Source organism: Triplophysa rosa, linkage group LG7 (genome assembly GCF_024868665.1).
Source record: "Triplophysa rosa linkage group LG7, Trosa_1v2, whole genome shotgun sequence".
In the NCBI taxonomy this organism is placed as follows: Eukaryota; Metazoa; Chordata; class Actinopteri; order Cypriniformes; family Nemacheilidae; genus Triplophysa; species Triplophysa rosa.
Genome location: NC_079896.1, coordinates 8,528,765 through 8,550,953, shown reverse-complemented (window position 1 = coordinate 8,550,953; position 22,189 = coordinate 8,528,765). Strand labels below are relative to the sequence as shown.

The 22,189-nt window shown below is 38.6% G+C and overlaps 1 protein-coding gene across 1 annotated transcript in view; it reads left to right on the top strand.

Moving 5' to 3' along the window:
* Window positions 1-22,189, top strand: part of pde4ba (phosphodiesterase 4B, cAMP-specific a) — a 168,482-nt gene that overhangs the window by 124,551 nt on the left and 21,742 nt on the right. Inside the window, exon 7 of the mRNA XM_057339051.1 lies at window positions 4,545-4,594. Within this exon, the coding sequence (XP_057195034.1) occupies window positions 4,545-4,594 (50 nt within the window). The remainder of the gene's footprint in view (window positions 1-4,544; window positions 4,595-22,189) is intronic.

Here is a 22,189-nt window from a genome sequence, read left to right as displayed (position 1 = left end):
ATGTAATGTTATAATATAAAAATATAAATAAACAAATAATCCAGTCAGGTTGTCAAAATTATTGGTCATTGGTCAAAAGAATGGGAACGCTGTATTCATGAATTGTGTTATATCTTTTATTTGTGTGTTTAGGTTTTTCCTTTTGCCAAGACTTTTAAAAAAGTACAGTAGTTAAACTTTAAACAACAGCAGCTAAACAAGGAACAAAGTTTTTTCTTGTTCTTTCTTTTGGCTTTGTTTTACTTTGATGCATTTGAGAAACAAAAGCGCAACAGTCAGAAGGTCACCAAACCTCCGGCGCTCGGAGCGTAAAGCGCATCACTACATCCTCTCAGTTAGCTCTGATATCAGGAGCACATCAGAACCGAACACAAGCTACTTTAGACATTGTTTATTTGAGTTGAGCGTAATGTGTTTCCCTTGCTTCTGTTCTGTTTGATGTGGGCTGAGGCCATCTCCACCATGTTTCCTGAGAGTTGGAAAGATGAGACATGCTTCCGTCCAGAGCGCTGGGAATCTTTAAGACTTTCCAGAACTCTGCTCTCAGGGATGGTCTTTGAAAATTTTCATAAAGTGAAAAATGATTGCTGTATTCGTACTACTGAACGAGCAGTTTAAATATTAAATAATAAAGTATTGTAGTACATTAAGGGAACATGTTGTACTGTACAGTATATGCTGACTACAGTGTTTTTAAAACTGCTCTAGTTTTTCTTCTTTTTCTTTAAAGAATATTTTTTTATTTTATTTATTTCTATTATCATTTTCTATAAAAATGATGTTTAAATGTCTTCAGTTTGTATAATTTTAGATGCTTTTTAAATATTTGCATACCATAATAATGTTTTTTTTCTGTACTATTGCAGTTTTGATGTGGAAAATGGCCCGTCTGCGAGCTGTAGTCCTTTGGACCCCCAGGCCTCTCCAGGTTCTGGTCTGGTCCTTCACACGAACTTTCCTGGCCACAACCAGCGACGAGAGTCCTTCCTCTACCGCTCGGACAGTGACTATGACCTCTCACCAAAGTCTATGTCTCGAAATTCTTCGGTCGCCTCAGAACTGTGAGTATCATTGTCTTGTTACACCTAGTAAACGTGATGTAGATAAGTTTGGTGGTGTTTTGTTTTCAATGTGACCATAAGCTGTTTTTTTATTTGCTGAAAAAAAACTCCAACCTAGGGTTTAACCAACCTAAGTATGCTGGTCCTGACTGGTCTCCCAGCATGGCCAGGTTAATCTGATTTTCTGGTTTTAAAAGAAAAGTTTGGGTGCTTGGGTAAATCAGTTTGTCACACATCTAACCATCTAAACACCTGAGAGACAAGCTAGATGAGCCAAAGACTTATATAGGCTAGAAGACCAGCTACACCAGCTTAAACATAGACCAACATATCTCATATAGCCTATCACAGTATACAAAGCTAAGGTTTTTGTTTGTTTGTTGTTGTTTTTTAAGGATAGAGAGAATAAAAAAGAGATAGAATTCAGAACTAATCGGTCAGATGCTGACGGAAGAGATGTGTTTTCAACCAATTCTTAAAGGGGGCTACAGAATCTGCTGATCTTGTAGCAGGGGACAAATCATTCCACAAATGTGGAACAGATCCAGAGAAGGTGCGTGAGAATGATTTTTTCCCTTTTTGGGATGGCACTACAAGACGTCGTTCATTTGAGAGCTTAGGGATCTGGCAGGTATATACGTCTGCCATAGCGAGTGAAGATATGGCGGTGCCGAACCAGTGGTGGTCTTGTAGGCCAAGAGTAGAGCTTTGAATTTGATGCGAGCGACTATAGGGAGCCAATGTAACTTAAGGAAGAGAGGGGTGATGTGTGCTCTCTTCAGTTCATTGAAGACCACTCTTGCCGCTGCATTCTGGATCATCTGTAGAGGTTTGGATGTGCAGGCTGGAAGTCCAGCCAGTAGCGCATTGCAGTAGTGAAATGTGTTCATTGCCACCTTGCCAATTAAGTTTTATCAAAGGTTTGTACTTGGATAAAGGTGATAAAGATGTGATGAAGACGTTAGCACAATGATGTCAGCCAATTTATTTCATTTTTAGCATTTTGCTACAGAATTAAATGCTACACATGCAATGGAGATGTTGTGGAAATGGCCTTGTTGTGAAAATGCTCTTGACATTTTAAAAAATGTCATAAAATGGCAATGTCTGTGATAAATGTATACAGTACACTGTTGCATATTGTTAGTAGATAAATAACATTGACAAAATATAAATTTAAGTCCACATAAGCTTCCATAGTTCAAAAACTTTGTTGTTTTGTTATCTTCTGACTGTAGGCATGGGGACGACCTGATAGTCACACCTTTTGCTCAGGTAAACACTGCATGTGAACTTCACATCAGTATCATGTTGCTTTGCAGATTCAGTTTCACATAAACATGCTCTTGGTTTTATTTTTCCTTTCTTCTAGGTTCTTGCAAGCCTTCGAAGTGTCAGAAACAATTTCACTGTCTTGACCAATGTTCAGTGCTCATCTAACAAGTAAGTATTGTTGTAAAGTGTGAAACGTAAGCTTAAATGTAAATATACGTTAACACACAACCACGTATACCCTTTGTCTTTGAAAAATTAGTTACAAGACAAATCCTTAAAGGGATACTTCACCCAAAAATGAAAATTCTGTCATCATTTACTCACCTTCGAGTTGTTCCAAATCTCTATAAATGAAAAATACAGTGGTAGTTAAAAGTGCCCCAGAACTGTTTGCTGTCCTACATTCTTCAAAATGTCTTCTTTTGTGTTCAACAGAACAAACAAATAGTAATTTTTCGCACTAAGGGAGTCAATGGGGGGGGGGGGGGAGCTTTTTGGTTATAAGCATTCTTCCAAATATCTTTATCTGTGTTCATCAGAACAAATACATTTATACAGATTTGGAACTCGAAGGTGAGTAAATGATGACAGAATTTTCATTTTTAGGTGAACTATCCCTTTAAGTTTGTACAAATAAACCCACATAATGCACAGTATTGGCCTCATATGTGACCCTTTCCATTGATCTATGGTTTTGTAGGATCGGACAATTTTTGGCCGAGATACAACTATTTAAAACTTTGCAATCCGAGTGTGCAAAAAATATAAAATATTGAGAAAATCGCCTTTAAAGTTGTTAATCAGAGACGCTGTAGAAGGCCGTTGCTGAGAAGAAACAGGTTTGATTTAACACTCTTATGGCTTACCGCTGTAATGATGTAGATGAACCCGAAAGCTGAAATTCTAAGCTTTACATAGATACCAAACTTGAGTGGGTAATTCCCAAAGAGCCAGACAGCAGCAAGCAAAGTTTTTAGGCGTGTTTCTGGCCATTTTTGTTAGTGATTTTGCGGCATCCACTCACAAAAATAAAGTTTTGATCAATTTACGGTAGGACATTTATCAAATATCTTCATGGAACAGGATCTTTACTTAATATCCGAATGATTTTTAGCATAAAAGAAAAATCGATCATTTTGACCCATACAATTATGATTGGCTTTTGCCACAAATATTCTCGTGCTACTTAAAGCTGGTTTTGTGGTCCAGGATCACATATGAAAACCTGCAACAGATTAAATGTTAACATAGGCACTGTTAAACATTATACCTCTTGAGATAGGCCTAGAATCATTTACCAGTCTGAAAATGTGTTATGATTTGTTCACCCTCATGACATTCCAAACCTGTGCTCTTTTCTTTCTGTTTAATACCAGTACATACAGTAATCTCCAAAATGTCATAAATGGATTATTAAAGCATCATAGAAGTTGTTCATCCAAATATTTTATTTCATCTGAAGCGATACAATTTAAATGAGGAGCAGGTTGAAATTTGGTTTGTCCCCATTTATTGTAACTGCTTTTATAAGAAACCTATGTGTTTGACATACATTAATGTTTTCGTGAACTGTTTTCGTGAACAACCACAAGAGGCCAGTCTTTCCAACCGTTTGTTTTCCACACTCCACCACCCACATAGACTGACATTTCACTGGAATCATTTTCCACTTTTCATTTCACCACTTTTCAAGGTTTTTCAAATCTATGGCAAAAATCACTTTCCAAGGCAGACCATTCCCACGGTCCCCAAATTGCATTTTTCCACCTGAGCGATGAGGATAAACGGAGAAAAGGTGCTGTTATTCCTGGAAGAATTACTTTACCCTTCCAAATAACCGTGGATGTACGTCAAGGCAGTTACATAGCGCTGTTAGGGGCCTTTGTTACAGGAAGCTCTTCCTAAGTCTCATGCCAACCCAGTTCAGATGAACTTCGAGGGAATGTCTGCGGAAAAGCAGACACACCCTGTGATATCACAATAATACGTCTGTATTAAAAGGTGTGTCAAATGTGTGATACGGCAAAATGCACATTAATTGATCACGTGGAGATCTTTAATCCTGTTTACAGTTATGGCACATTGTTATGTTTTCTCATATACACACAGTAGGTGTTGTCTGCTGTTGTTTAAGCCATTTTGATCATAATAATTTATTTTTAGGCTGCTATATTTTGTACTTTAGTAATCGTTGCTTATTCTTCGTAGGAGGTCCCCTGTATCCAACCTGCCCCCCATCACCAGAGTGTGCCTACCTGGTAAGTTCTCTGGTATATTCTCACCCCCGTGTATGCACCTTGTTATCTTTTTACAGAATTAGCAACAACACATATTAAGATGTGTTCGAGTAGGCAGATTCTCATACTTTTAAAGCACCTTTGGGTTTGTGTTGTGTCTGTATATTTTGACGGATAGGGAGATTTCATGCTATGCTATGTGACTGCCCACACGGATGCTTTCTCATCATTCATCTCTGCTGCGGCTTCTGCTGAATAGCCCAGCAGTGTTGACATGTTTAGTACACACACACACGCACGCAAGCGCAGTGTGCATATTTGAGGCTGTTTTGTCTAGTTGTGCAGAATGTGTTAGACCATAGGAAATGGACCATGGTGGATACTCGTACACACATGCACACCTGCCAAGCACAACAAACACAACAGTTGTACCTCAGCAGAAGGTCAGGTCTTTGTATCACGGCTGGGAAAATTCCTTATAGTTGGCTCTTTGTCCTTGCGGATGGTTCCCGGTGTGATATGAGAGAACACTGCAGACAGACGTGTAATCTGACTGAAATGAGCAAGGCCATTCACTGGACTCTGTTATGAAGCTCAGACTGTTTTCTTTAAATGGCAAATGGTGAGGTCGTTTTTGAAGGATAATGAGAGAGAGATTGTTCTCATTTGGTTGAGGAATATAGAGTCTAAAATCTGCTCCGGGGAAGTCAGAATAAGGTATTGACTGTATTCTTGTAACACAATAATGTTTATTATTTAAAGTAAAAATTATATAAAGTGAAAATTCAGAAATAAACGTTCAATGAGGGGTGTCCCTTATAAATAAAAGTAGCAAGAGACCCAAAATTAAAAAGAAGCCATTTTGGGTCACCATTGACTCCCATAGTAGAACAAAAGATTACTATGGGAGTTAATGGTGGCCCAAAACGGCTTAGTTACAAACTTTTATTTAAGTATCTTCATTTGTGTTCAGCACAACCAAGAAATTTATACAGGTTTGTAACAACTGGAGGGTGACTGAATGATGACAACATTTTCATTTTTGGGTGAACTATTCCGGTAAACTCCTTGGGTAAGGTATAGATGTCTGATATGGAAAGATATATGTCATATGAAAATGTAAATATGAAAAGATGGGTAAACCATCATGTGCAGGGTTGAACTAACAGCACACAGATTATATAAACAGTATTGGTGTCTGAAATGTGGATGCTTCACAGCCAAAATCGATCCAGCTCTAAGGAGGATGGAAAAATCAAATAGAGTGGGAACAAATGGGACAGTAGAACAGCTCTACAATGAGTATATGAAATACAACAGATAATTAATAGCGGCCTAGAAGGAAAAGACCTCTCTGTGCTTTACAAGCTGCTTTGGATGGGAAAAGCAGCACTAAGTGGCATTTTATTGAAACAGAGAGCATGAGAATGAAGTCGGTATGAGTTCCTGTCAGGTGCAGTGGGTTGTAATTGACGTCAGCCAGCCTGCATGCGGCTTTGTTGACTTCCTCTTACACCAGGTGGACTCAGATTCACTTCCTAAATATCTTCAGGCTTGATCAGCCTTTGAGTGTATGATGCATGCTGTTGAACTGCCAGTCGAGTGCAATGTCACACTTACTCACCTCTTAGTTGGCAGTCAGTTTCGTTATGTTGTTGGAAATACGCGATAGTCATGCATCATAAGTTAATGTGTTGGTTTAGAATTTATACAGGATGCATTGGGAAAAGTATATGTACTTTACAGTTCTGTAGAATTGCTGTACAGTATTGCTGCAGTCTGCAGCGTGTTCCTGTGGCTCATGATCTCAAAGGTCATGGGTTTAATCAGGAAGAACAAAAAGACGAATACATTGTCTGGTGAATGCATGAATTCTATTCAAATTTATTTCTTCATCGCTTCTCAGAGTTTTGCATTGTTGCAAAGCAACTTTACAGTAAATATATATTTAGAACAGACAGTAGAGAAACAAGAAAAAAACTATAAAAGTAAATAAAAGAAAAATCGTTCGAAACAAGAAAATACTTTGTTGCAAATACTTTGTAAGATATACATTATCGATAATAGTTATGTATGATTGTAAATGTAATTTTTAATGCAGTGATTTAAAAACAAAATAGTCCGTTTTGTCTAAAAAAGATACTTAAAGCTATTATTGGATTAATATCGCTGCTGTCCTTCTGAAACCTTGTATCTCCATATTTTGTGATTTAGATTTTTGACATAAATTATTACTATTAGTCACCCTTTGTTTGTCACTGGCTTTTGCAAATATCTAACTAATAAAAAGTATTATTGTTAACTTTGACAAAACAGTATTTAATCATTTAAAAATGACAGTGTTTTTCCATTCCCTGAAAAACGGCAAATTTGGACACATCCAAGGTTTTGGAAGGACAGCGATGAGATATAACCTTAAAGGCCATTTGACTCTGCAATCTTATTATATGGCTATTTGCAGAGTAAACAAATTCAAAATAAATTGCCACATAAATTATTGTATAAAAGTAATATAAATATTGATCCTGAATGAAATTATTTTATGCCAGAAGAAAGATAAGGCAAGCATGGAACTAGCAACACACCTTAACACATTTAAAGTAGCAGATATGACAAAATAAAAAATGATTCAACGTCCTTTATCTTAGTACTCCCATCTTCGTTCTAAAAACCGTGTTTGCGAAGCCATTCATAGGTGACGTTCCTCTTATTGTCATTATTGTCACTCACAATGCAACTGTTCAGTGGAAGCGCAACTGTAGTGATGTAACCGTAACAAATGAGACAATACGAGGGAACCACTGACTTACTGCCTGCTCCTAAACTGCCTCCTGCGTGTCATACAAACAGGGTCATTGGGCAGGAAGGAGAGCGCAGATTTTTCCTGTTTTTCCCATACCGCTGGAATCCTCCGGAACCCAGAAGGTGTTTTTCAGTGTGCGAATGTTAATTTCTCGCACACACGGGTCGTGAGATGAACTCGTCTGCGGCCTAATGACCCAATGGGGAAAATAGGATGTAGACAGACAAATACCATTGTCCTCTCTTTCAGCGCTGATATACACACACACGCTCATGATGTCTGTGTATTGATGTCACAGGATTAGATACGTTTTACAGTGTTACAGTTACAGTGTCCCAAAATACGTTTACAGTAGTTTGTACTGTAAGTTACAGTGTCCCAAAAATATTTAGACACTTAAGTCACACATGAGATGCATAAATAAAAAATTTAAGCGAGTTGCATTTGTAAGCAAATTATGTTAGTTCATGTTATTGTCACACGTATACCACACGTATACCCCACACACACACACACACACACGTATACCCCCCCCACACACTCACACACACACACACACACACACACATACTTGCATATGTGGTTTACGAGGACTCTCCATAGACGTAATGATTTTTATTCCGAACAAACTGTATATTCTATTTTCTAACCCCTAACCCTAATATCACATAAAACCTTTGTCTTTTTTTCTTTAAAAAAAATTATCATTTAGTATACCCCACACACACGCACACACGTATACCCCACACACGTATACCCCACACACACGCACACCCCACACACGTATACCCCACACACACACACACACGTATACCCCACGCAAACATGTATACCCCACACACACACACGTATACCCCACCCACACACACGTATACCCCACACGCACACACGTATACCCCACACGCACACACGTATACCCACACGCACACACGTATACCCCACACACACGTATACCCCACACGCACACACGTATACCCCACCCACACACACGTATACCCCACACTCACACACATATACCCCACGCAAACATGTATACCCCACACACACACACGTATACCCCACCCACACACACGTATACCCCACACGCACACACGTATACCCCACACGCACACACGTATACCCCACACGCACACACGTATACCCCACGCAAACATGTATACCCCACACACACGTATACCCCACCCACACACACGTATACCCCACACGCACACACGTATACCCCACACACACGTATACCCCACACGCACACACGTATACCCCACACACATACACATACCAATACCCCCCACACGCATACCCCACACGCACACACGTATACCCCAAACACATACACACGCATACCATGCACACACGCATAACACGCACGCATGCACACACATGCACACATGCACACACACACACGACGAAGGAGTAGAGTTGCAAAAGGTAATTCATAAATCCACAGGAGAGTAAATACAGGACCACAAAGCACATACGTAACCATAAACAGTACCAGACAATGAACAGATTAAAATTTAGGGCTTAAATAATGAAGGAAATCATATCAACAGAAACAGAATCAGGAGTGAACTAATAAGTAGTAACTATGGAAACAAATGTCTAAGGGGAACAGAAACTGAATCAAAACAGACCATAAACGTGACAGTTGTAGCTGATCCAATTTTGGCAGGAAATATTTTGTAGTCCATTCGTTTGTGACCGTTAGAATTATTTAGTATCCAGGTTAAGATTAAGATTATAGTGTATGAGGAATTTGTTGTGATGGCCGGAGGTGAGTTTCCGGGACTGTCTCCGGTCTCTGGCAATGGGTATGTTTTCATTCTTGCTTTGAGAGCCGAAAAATCACAGGTAAGACCCTGCAATTTTTCATAGTGAGGGGTTAGACAAGTTAACAACTCCAGCAGCTGATCTGAGGTCAGGACGAGATCTGAAGAAGATTTGGATCTTGACATCAGATTGCAGGTCAACTAGAGTGTTGAGATGGCAGATAAGAGCTGGAGTTATACCTGCGGGAGACATGCTTCACAAGACATACAATAGCAGTGTTTATTCGACTAAAGTTTACATTGTGAGACCATATCGCGTGTAACAAATCACTGGAGATTGTCACTGTCCTTTTGATTTATATTAATGTATATAATTATTGTTTTACACACTTTTATCTGGTAAAAATAAATGTTTAAAATGTTTAATTTTTTTATGTTTTCTTAAAACAGTTGTATTTATTCTCAAGGTATTTCTGATAAAACCTTTACATTTATACAGTAGAAAATATCTGAATGGAAGGAAGTGCACACTAAATTTGTATACATGTACACTAGTTTGCATAACGATAAAAAGGGGCAATGATAAAGTTTTAAGCTCTGTTTACTGTCACCTCTGTATAATGTCAGTGTTTCATAATTGTGAGACTGTATGATTAAGGAGATTAACACACATGAGGTGGAGTAACAACAGAGAAGTGTTGCCCATGGCATGTAGAAAAGGCCACATGACTGACAGATATATATATAGTATATTCTATCTCTTTTCTACTCTTTCAAAAAAAAAATTTTTTAACTTAGCTCTGTATACTGTGGTAGGCTATATGAGACCAATTTTCTTTTATTGCACTTATGCTTTTTGTTGTCCTTATATTGTTCCAATTGCTTCCATTGTTTCCCTCATCTGTAAGTCGCTTTGGATAAAAGCGTCTGCAAAATGACTAAATGTAAATGTAAATATAGTGTGTTCACATAGACAGAATGTCAGTGCAGTGCGCTCTGTCCAGCCTTCATGCGTGTTCTTATCAGCTGATTGGCTCAGTGTGGGATATCTCTGGCTGGCTTTTTCCACCTGGGTCAAAGACAAGTTCTTTGAATATATCTGAGTGATATGAAATGCGTGCCATGAGATGATTTTTCACACAGACTTGATTGCAAACGAAATTCCTTTGAAAAAGAAAAACATGAATGAAAACATTCTTAAAGAATTTTGTAAACAAATGTCTCACTTAATTATATTTAATATTGATAGTATAATAATATATGTGACCCTGCCTGTGAAAACCCAACCAAAGTCATGTTTTTGTGATTTACAGTGTTCGATGTAAAATCATCCTACATATTGTAAAGAACATTCTGTGAAAATATAACGTTGATATCTTTAATACTGACTGAGTAAGGTCATGTCAATTAAATCATTGTGAAACTAATGGTTGACATCAAACTAAGACTGGGTAACGTACATAATGTACATACAGTATATAGATAATCACATGATATAGATGTACATAAGAATGTGTGGATAATATATTTGCGGCAAAATTTGAATATTCTTCACAATTTGGGCTTTTTATGCAAGTTTTTCTTGTTTTTAAGTTTTTAAGAAAATAGGAAAATAATGTCTGAGAAACTGATCTTTCTGTAATCTCTATTATTTAATTTTATTATAAAGTTTCCCTGCTAAAGATATTCTAATGAATTTAATGTTTATAATGGGAGTTGTATTGGTTTTAATGGAAACCATTAGAATTTGTATTGTTTTTTCAGCAGGGTTTGCTTCAAAGGTCATTTATCTGTTATAAACCACCAAAAAGTATGTGTTCTAGACATTTCAGAATCCAGGGCTTTCCCATCAGCCAGAAACACCCAACACGCTGCCAGGAAACTTGTCAAGGGCACCTTGACCAGTGAGCAATTCATTTTAATCTAAAATGATACCAGTCTGCAGTTTAGCCTAAAAGAGTTGCCAAACAAGGTTGCCATGGTGATAACTTCCTGCCATTGCTCTGTTATCTACTGAGCTGGATATAGAGGCACTTCCAGTCACCAAACTAGTCAGTGTGCACACTTATGGTCAGTCTGTGTTTGTTTGTGCGAGTCGGGCCGAACAGTCATTCTTACTTGTATGTCCAGTAACTATCCATTTCCTTTTTCCCAAAGGGAATTTCTTTCTTTTGCATCTTTGTGTTCTTGTCTGTGACTTTCAGTAAAGATCGCTAGATCTATATTTAGGTTGAATTCTCAGTCAAACTGTAATGAAAAACGAGAAGTTGTCTTTGCCCTGAAGTTGTTTTTGTTGTTTTTTAAAGGAGATAATAAAGGAAACTTCAACTTCAGAAAAACAGAGAGGGATTGAAAGATGAGAAAAAGAGAATTAAAAACTATCCCCATTTGAACTGGATTTTATCACTGGAAGTAACCAGGTCATTGTACTATTGGTCGCTCGTAGGCGTTCTTGACGTCTAACTTTATTTGTGGGCTGAGCAACTGGCCAGGGCTGTTAAAAATCTGATGACAGTTTTTTATGTTTATAGGAAGAGTTCACCCAAACATGAATTTATATTAAATGTATATTGTATGTTAATGTGAAAGCACCGCAAAGCAATAGGTGTGTGTGAGAAAACAATATTTCAAGCATATTTAACTAAATTAAAACCAAAACAACCATGAATTTCAATTAGATTGATGACTTTAAATCTCATTTGAGATTACATTATTGATGTGTAGTCATATTTAAAGTTACATTTAACCCAAAAATGAAAATTCTGTCATCATTTGCTCGCCCTCAAGTTGTTCCAAATCTATATAAACCTTTTTGTCTTGTTAACCACATAACATTACATTTTGAAGAATGTAGGAAACAAACGATTCTGCGGCACCATTGACTACCATAGTATTGTATTCCTAGTCAATGGTGCCACAGAACTGTTCGGTTACAAACATTCTTACGGATGTTGTTCTTTGTGTTAAGCAAAACAAAGAATTTTATACAGGTTTGGAACAACTTAAGAGTGCGCAAATGATGACAGAATTGACATTTTTGGGTGAAGTATACTATACCTTAAAAGAACGTAATGGTATGAGGGTGAGAAAGTTGTGAGAGAATTTTCATTTTTGGTTGAACTAGTCGGTAAAGCACTGCCAAAAACGTGACACTTGTTATGGAATTAGTTTCTTTGTTGCTCAAAATGAACATTCTTGACAGGAAAGTGTTTATTATGCATCACAGCAATCATGTGATCCAATAAATCATTAAAAACAAATTAATCAAATCACGTGCGCTTCAACATCACTGCATTATGTCGATGATCATTTGCAAAGTAAACATTTTCTCACCTTTCTCAACACCCACATCACACAGTCTACCGTCGCAAAATGACAACTATCTTAAAAATGAAAGATTTTTGTAATTCAACTGCAAGCCTGTCAGCACTAACAGGACTTAAGATTTAGTGAGACACATGGCCTTTTGCCTCATGCACTCTGGCAAAAACCGTCAACTTCATATTTCAGCTTCCCCGTGTCTCGCGAGCTCCGTTAACAAAACATTTCAAATGTGCGTGCGGATTATTCACGTGCCGCAAATCCAAGTTTGACCCCCAGCCAGAGCTTTGATCCGGCGTACTTGCGTCAATAGAAGCCCGTTAAAGCTGAATCAGAATCTGTTTAATTTCCAGAGTTTTTAATAAAGGAGAAAAGATCAGAGCGAAGCTCATCTAAATCAGATTTTTGCATCAGTGCTTGAGGAATGGCTTGCTTGTTTGGGTTTAATGGTTTAGATTAGGATTGACAGGCGGTGCAATATGATTTTACACGAAAATGTTGTGGGCAATTTTCCCTCTGAAGTTTTTTCTTTGGCAAAGGTTTTGTTGGCAGAGCGCTAATGATGTTAGAGTTAACGGCTTTAGCTCCAACAAAGCACTCAAACTCCCCATCTGGTATTATCTGGCAAGAGTGTTTTCTTTTAGGTTGTTTGCACTGGAAGTTACAATGGTGGTCTGTATAGTGGTTCACCCAAGGGAACGCCAGTTTGCGTCAGTGTCATCGTCATGGCTTTGAGGGGTCATGCCTCAGAAGGGCACGAGAGGTGCCACCTCACGTGTAATACAGCAGGTTTAGAGGAAATAGTTTGGAAAGCGAGGGAAGTGTGGAAACTGAATGACCACAAATGTTTTGGCTTATTCCTCCATGGAGACCTGAGTTCACAGACCTGTGATTTTGCTTCCATATGAATTGAATGATGGTTTATGACAGGACTCTCCAAGCGGGGGTCTGCAACAATACTGCAGAGGTTCCACCATTCATTGCTTGCTCTCAAACAACTATACAAAAATATAATATTAAAGCTTTTTTTGTATCACCACATCATCATTTACTCACCCTCATTTTAAACGTGGATGGCTTTCTTTCTTCTGCAGAACACAAAAAACACCGAACAACAGCGGTATCCATTGACTTGCATTGGTTTTGTGTCCATACATTAGAAGTGAATGGGTACAGCCATTGTTCGGTTACCACTATTCTTCAGAATATCTTAAAAATAATAATAATTTGTTACATTTATATAGCGCTTTTCTGGGCACTCAAAGCGCTTTACATGGAAGGGGGATCTCCTCAACCACCACCAATGTGCAGCATCCACCTGGATGATGCGACGGCAGCCATATTGCGCCAGAATGCCCACCACACACCACCTTATTAGTGGAGAAGAGACAATTAGTACATATGGGGATGATTAGGAGGCCATGATGTATAGAGGCGAGTGGGCGAATTTGGCCAGGATGCCGGTGTTACACCTAATCAAAGGACATCCTGGGATTTTTAATGACCACAGAGAGTCAGGACCTCGGTTTAACGTCTCATCTGAAGGACGGCGCTTTTTGACAGTATAGTGTCCCCATCACTATCCTGGGGCATTAGCACCCACACAGACCACAGGGTGAGCACACCCTGCTGGCCTCACTAACACCTCTTCCAGCAGCAACCTAGTTTTCCCAGCAGGCCTCCCATCCAGGTACTGACCTGGCTCAGCCCTGCTTAGCTACAGTGGGAAACCAGTCTTGGGCTACAGGGTGATATGGCTGCTGAAAAGTCTTCTTTTGTGTTCTGAAGAAGAAAGTCATACAGGTTTGAAATGACAAGAGCGCGTGCAAATAATGACAGAATTTTCTTTTTTGGGAGAAAAAGAAATCCAGTTTTGCACACTGATCGTAATGTTTGAATGTACTTGCTCAATAACTCATTTTGTTTATTTTGAACCAAAAGAAGTCACAGATTATGAAAACACACAATTCTTGACATTCTGTTTTCCATACATCATTGATTTGCTAATGCTACATGACTTAAGTTTAACTCATACGCAGATTAATGGAAAACAAAAGCACTGGGATTTTAGGAAAGTATTTTTGAGGAAGGGGAAGAATGTGAGCGACTCCAAACAATGAGCTTTCTTTTGGAGCGTGTCCACTTGCTGCAGGAAAGACCATAGTAAGGCATTTTATGATTATGAGAGGAAGACAGGCGGACTCTTCCTGTTTGTTTTGCACAGATATTCAAAAACAACCATATATGTTAGGTTTCTCGGCTTGACGCAGGACACGTATCTAGAAGAAAAATACATTGCAATGCATTAGAGCAGAGTCTGTGTGTATGTTATTCTTTAACTGCCTTGTTGGTTTGTATGCAGTATATACTGTACATGTTTGCATCTACTGTACCAATACCCTTCGGCTATATTTGCATCAGGAGACAAGGTAACTTTGTGACTGTAAGCGAAACCACTGTTTCTCTGTACCTCCGGCCAAGTCCTTTCCATTCATCATCTAGCGCGACTCTGTTACTATAGCAACAGCCCACCCAAACCGTCCGGGTCTGGCAACGAAGTGGGAAAACGTCAACAGAAAGGAAGCTTATGAGAGACCACGACGGTTCAGTGATATTTAAGAAAAGCACATCCGTACCCACTGAGGGCCTTTCAGTACGTTGTAGCAGCTGCCTCTAAGTCTGGTGCGGTTTATCTTAGGCCTTTGTGTGCACGGCTTACGTGACCATTTCTGCGTTTGTCTTCACCGTTTGACCGTTGTGTGCGCGTGTGAAATGTGTACATGTCATCATGGCCCTACTGCCTGACTTATGTCTAGAGCGTGTGTTGATTCTGTGTGTGAAAGTGCGGAATGCCACACTCTCTTCCCAAAGCCCCGGTGCACTCCTGTGTGCCAAACTGGCTTTAGATCTTAGCCCCGAACCATGTTAATACACACAAGACCCCTAGAGACGGCGTGACATCATCAATAATATTTTCAAACATTTCTGGTTTCCAGCAAGGGGTGGGGCTTCGCGTGAAGTAGGAGATTTATTGCAAAAAACAAAGTCCACCCTTCTATATTATGTACTAGAATTACGTAAAGACATTAAAATGACATGAGCACTTTGTGGTTTTACTTCCTTCTTAGAATACAAAACAGGTGTGAGTCAATTTGTTTATGAGATTGTACATGAACTAACAGGTTTGTTGGTTTCAACATCCTCAGAGCAGTTTTATAACATCAATTATGATACCGGCACATTGTTCAGTGTTTTGTTTCTTTTATTTGGGGCTATTTATATTGTACTTTTGGTGTTTTTACTGTTTTTTGGAGCTTGGTGCATACTGTACACTGATGTGATGATGTAATATCATCAAAGGACATTGTTGGAGGTGCATGATGGAGTTTGCGTGTTACGATTAATGCAAAAATTGCCCATCTGATATTCAACAGATGGCATTTATCATTTTACTGTGGTTGTTAACAACAGCTGGATTCTCTCTAAAGCCTCATAGCTAGATTGTTCCACTATGTAATGATTATGGCATGAGCCGTAAGACTAAGATTTCTGCCCATCAAAAGACAGGTGTTTTAAAAGGCCTTTATACAGTAAATGTTATACAGTATGGGATACACTGATGACATCACCTCATTTTGTTTAAGTGCCCTTGCTGAAACACTACTAATGGTCTGTTAAGACACATGGCCCCTATATTGTTTTGCTGATATGTTCAAAAGGCTTCACAACCCCTCTGCCTCCCCAGGGAACATTACATAACTCAACACATTGTAGTCATTTATTTTCCCTTGAAAGGCTTCTGCTTTTATTCCATTTGATGGCAAGATTTGCAAGATTAGAAACTTTGGGGATTTTTCTTTCCCCAGTGCAAATATTTTGTCTTGTTTTAATTTATTTTGTCTCGCTATGTTTAGTTAGTTTAGTTTCCATGAAAACTAGACCTAATATCTTTTGTCATTTTGCTTCTCAAGTTAATGTATCTTATTATAAAGATGTTTTATTTTTCTACTGTAAATTCTGATTAAGTCAATGTTTTATTTTATTGTTTATTTATTGCTTCTTAAAGGTCCAGTGTGTCATTTTTTGGAGGATCTATTGACAGAAATGCAATACAATATACATAACTAGGTCTTTAGAGGTGTAAAGACCTTATATAATGCAATATGCTCCGGGTGTACGTGTGTTCACCACTTGCTGTGCGTGTGTTCACTACTCTCTGGATGGGTTAAATGCAGAGGTCACATTTCGGGTATGGGTCACCATATCTGACTAATAGGTCACTTTCACTTTCATAATGAAGGTCTAATGAACGTCTAAGCCAGGTTCAGATTGTACGATTTTGGGCTGTCCCAGATGAAAGAAGACAACCTTGGCAATTTCTGTGGTCGTAGCTCCTAAACGCTGGTTCTACGTTGTACAGTGAGAGAGACTGAAAGACAGCCGTTGTCAGGGTCTTGCGATCAAAGACAGCCTGCGATCATTTTCTGGCAGTGTCAGAAATTTAGCTTGATCTTACGACCTACGTCTACTGAGTAGCCAATAAAAATGCAACATGAAATGACGTATTGACATCTACATCGCAATAACAGTTAAATGCAATGGAGGCGTAAAAATAAAAAAGATAATAATATTGCTCTCTTCTGCTGCCACCTCTTCTTTTTTTTCCAGCACACATGAAAAGCACAACTGCCAAAGTGTGATTCATGTTGCTGTGTTTGTTTGCAATTTGCGCACGCTGATGACGTTTTCCAACTTGTGCCGCAGCCTAAGGAGGTGTCATCATCGTACATGCATGTCATTCCCAAGTTTATTAGATCCATGTCGCGCAATGTGACCTGTCATGATATTATAAGATCGCTGAAATCGCACAGCAGTCTGTAGCAGGCTATAGTCACATGTAGGGCTGTCAAACAATTAATCGCAATTTATCGCATCCAGAATAAACGTTTGTGTTTACATAATACAGTATATATCTGTGTTCTGTGCATATTAATTTTGTATTTATAAAAACATACATGCATACATAAAAATAGAATAAATACATATAAATACAGACCTGCCTCTGAGCTCTAAGGAAAACGGATCGGGTGGATGTGGAAAGTTGAAATATTGAATTAGCTTAATCCTATGCAGTCGATGATCTCGCGGGCTCATTTGATAACGTGCACTTGCCCACAAGATGCGCTAACATTATGTCTGATTTATAAATGAGCGCTCACGAAAAGTTACTATGATTTTACCAAGTACCATAGGCGCCGATTGCGCTGGTGGATTCTCACACTTAATAACGTGCACTTATATCTGCGAGAGAGCATCAAGTTTTGGTCACATAAAAACGGCGTGCCGGTCCGGCGCCGTTCTCTTTCAGTAAAGCGAATCCGCGTGACAGCGGAGCGGATTGAATGCGCTCTGCAAAATCGAGCTCTCGATAATTGTCAATAAAATAAAACGTCATATGCAAACTTTTGAGATTAATAATTATAAACGTGAATAAATAAGTAAAGTAGATTATGGCAGGCTGGCAAAAAATGTAAGTGCATGTGTGCAGCATAGAAAGTTACCAAGAGGTGTTTGTTTGTGCGTGTGCGTGTGCGTGCACGTGGCTGGAATGGGGACTAACTGCCACATGGAAAACTTTGCTGATGCTCTGCTCAGAAAGGCCAAATCAGCGACCTATGAAACAAAGCAGTCAAGAGCAAGTGCCACTGCAAGTAAATGTGATTGATATACATCAAGGGTATCTCACTGAAGATTATTTACACACACAATATACACAAATGTTTCCTAAATTTAAATACATGTGTTCAATAAGAAAAGTTATTTTCAAAAATGTGACTGATGCTTTTTTCACAACCAATATGTTATATGTTAAAAACCTGTGTTCTGTCTCTTCGGCTGATGGTACTCAAAAAAATATTCCAAGGTTGGCAGGTCTGTAAATATTTCCTAAATATGTATACATGTTTGTGTATGTGTTTATAAATACAAAAAGAAATATGAACAGTACACCGACATATATTATGTAAACACATACTTTTATTCTAGATGCGATTAATCGTGATTAATCATTTGACAGCCCTGGTCCTGTGTCAGCCACCGTAGTGCTTCAAAAGGAGGGAGAGGGGAGAAGTGAGTCATTGGTTGCACTTTACAACCTAACCGCTAGATGCCGCTAAATTTCCTACACTGGACCTTTAAAAACACAGAGCAGATCTTTACTATTGTATGGCATAGCATAAAATCCAGTAATATGTCAAATTATGGAAACTGAAACACTTCTGTATTGATTTGGACTTAATGCGGATTATGCTACAAATCTTATCATGTTAATCAAAACAACCCAATTACAGTTTGATTGATTTTACTTGGAATGCACTACAAAAAAACATGATTTTTGAACATTTTTAAAAACAGAGTTAGTTGTTTTTGCAAACGAACTCTTCATATACAAACCAACATATTATAATTTAAAGTAATTAGCAAGCATTAATGTCTTATAGATGTTCTCCTATAACTCCTGTGCTGTTTAGTATATAAAGCAATAGATACAGTATGTTTGAGATGGGTGCTTTTTAATGAGAAGAACAGATGTTAGCCGAGGCTGTTTTCTGACTAAAGTCTGTCTAGGGTTTTAGTGTTGGCTCTGCTGTAGTGCAGCGTTTGAAAGCTGGAGCATGCACCCTGCTAACTATTTGAGTTATGCCATTGACGTCAGCACAGCCATAAAGCAGACAAACTGCCCTTCCCCAATGAACAACCCTGCCAAATGGCCTGCATGTCTTCAAATAAACCAGAGAAGGAGAGAGAGTCGTTGATGCTTTTGTTTAGGAGTTTTAATCAGGTTGAAATTTCTCTTGACAGCTAGGAAAAACAGTCTTCATAATGTATATTTAACAAACTTGAGATTACATTGGGGACATTAGCATCCGAATGTTTCATTTTCTTCTATGGAGCTCAGAACGAGGAAGTCATTTGAAAAAACAAACACTTATGAGTCAACTTTTTGGAAGTTTATGCCATTACATGTGAACTAACAGGTTAGTTAGAGCTTTATTATAGTAGATTCTTCGCATTCATTCTGACAAAAGATCACTTTCCCGTAACATTACGCTAAGATGCACACTACTATACCATAAAAGGATATCTTAAAAGTCGGTGTTGCTTATTTTTGAATAAAGTTGTATAGTTTTTTATGCTAGAATGGACCAAAAAGCACTACACAAGTTTTGCAAAACATAGCAAATGAGTCGTATGGACAACTTCTAAAGTCATTGTTCAATGTCAAAACCTTTTTAAACCTGCCACGTCACGCTTAGTCACGACACACTAGAGCCAATGTCGTCAAACGTAGGGAATTTTTTGCAGAAAAAGGCATGAGTAAATGATGACACATTTTTAAGTTCGATTTTTTGATTGAACTTGTTTGTGGTGTGATATTGGCATGAATGTTGTAGACAAAGCGGTCTAAACTAGCATATTAATCTGTAAAGAACCTGTCTTGTATCGTCAATGTTGTATATAAAGTAAAAGAACCAAACTTGCTGTATTTATCAGTTGCATGATTGATTGACAATGTTGCATCATGGGAAATCACAGGCGAGTGAGCTGGAATGATGTAGACACGTTGACGAATTCCAAACTTCGGATTTAATCATAAATCTTTCTGTCTTCCTCTCAGTGCTTTAAAAACTTCCTGTTCATCATATTTCCCTGACAAGTTGAAGAAAATAAATAGCTGTGACGGCATAGTGAGGCGAGACCGATGGCTGCAGGTTTATTTAAAGGGGTCATATGACAAAACGAATATTATCTAAAAAGGCTAAAACGAATATTATCATTTGTTTTACATGTAATGCAATGTGTAAACACGATTTAAGGTTAAAAAACGCTGTATTTTCCACATACCGTGCATGTTTGTATCTCCTCTTTGCCCCGCCTCTTTGAAACGCGCAGATTTTTTACAAAGCTCATCGCTCTGAAAAGCGAGGTGTGCTATGCCTGGCCAGTTAACCAGTGCGTAGTGATTGGTCGATGCATCTTTTGTTCCGACACTTTAATTTTTGCAATTTTACGTATCTAATACATGCATGGGCAACTTATAACACCCCCAAAACACAGAAAAACACGTATTCGCGCCATATGACCCCTTTAATTAACTCTTATGTATCGTGTTAGTATGAGCATAACGGTTTTTTGTTTCAGTCGGTAAATAACTTGTTAACGTTCATTCCAGTTAAACATTCTGTTAACATCCATTCCACTTCTGTTCATTCATTCATATGAATCTCCTCATTAAACAGAGTTAAAGTTACGCTAGAAATGCTGGGCATATTCCAAATGGCATTTTTTGGGCTTCTGAAGAGTTCTGGGTCCTTAAGGGTCCTTTCTTGAAAAAAGCGACCAACTAAATTCTTTAACTAAGGGCCTGTTGGTAGGCCAAGTGAATTACCAGCGGACTAAATTTCTTCTACACAGAAAACACACATTGCACATCATCATATGCTGCTGACCTCAGATTCTCTCTGGAATCTCCATTTGCTCTGCCAGTAATGGCAGAAGCAAAGAATAAAAGAAACACCAAACCTGACAAAAGTTAGAGCTAATTGGGTTATGCTGGCTGCATAGCCTAGGGTAATGGGGTTGGAATGGGTCAGAGAGGAGGGACTGACAACAGCCCTATTGAGGTCTGTCAATACTCTGGACTTTGACGGCAGGGTTCAGGCCAGGTGACAGGACAAAGCCTTCCCTGTATGTCTGTATACTGTATGTTCACTTTAACTGCCCACAACCCTATGAATACAAGTTTGGATGTTGTGTGGTCGCATTCAGTGGATCCCCTCGCTGAACTGACTATTGACTCGTGTAATGCGGCTCATCAATTCTCGGTTTTACCGCACGGGTTTCTGACATTTCCAAATGCCACTGGTTGGATTGAGGCAACGTGACCTCATTTGTATTCATATGTGTACATTTTGCTGCGTTTGGAACCGAAGCATGTAATATCCATGTGTTGATACCATCTAAAATATAGAGATGTCTGTATACAGATGTCTGATACAAATCATTATCTATAGAGGTCAGAACTGAAATTTGACTTTTGCGAGTACCACAGCCGAGGTGAATGAGTTCTGTACTAAGACACATGTTCATCATCATGAGAAAAACATCTTATAAATGGTGTTTTTTTGAAAATGTAAAAATGCACAAAGGTTTGTGTGAGGGTTAGGTTTGAGGGAAGGGTCAGAATATACAGTGTCTGACTTTACATTCCACTTATATTTAAAAAATATAAACTCATTTTAATTGCAAAACCTTTAAACTGGAGTGTATTGTTATTTGACTGATGTTTATGACAGAAAATGTGAGTTTTTCAGCCTGAAGACACCAAATGTGTGCAGTGGTGAAGGAGCGATTCAGACCATGACTGAACAAATCGTTTCGGAATGAGGAAAGGGTTTGGATCAGGACCGGGAGTTTCAGACCACTGTTTCTTGGTCCTTGGCTTGCGTGCCACGCCGTATCCTATAATTTAATTCTTGGCAGTTATTTGAACCATTTTTTATTTTGAAGCGGGACCTCGTAAATAAGCGTGGCATATTTTTCTGGAATATTTCAGACGGGCTGTGAGAGGATGGATGGGAGAAAGAAAGGCAGAGGAGGCATTTACTCAGCTTTGGGGGGTGCCTCTCTCTCTCTCTCTCTCTCTCTCTCTCTCTCTCTCTCTCT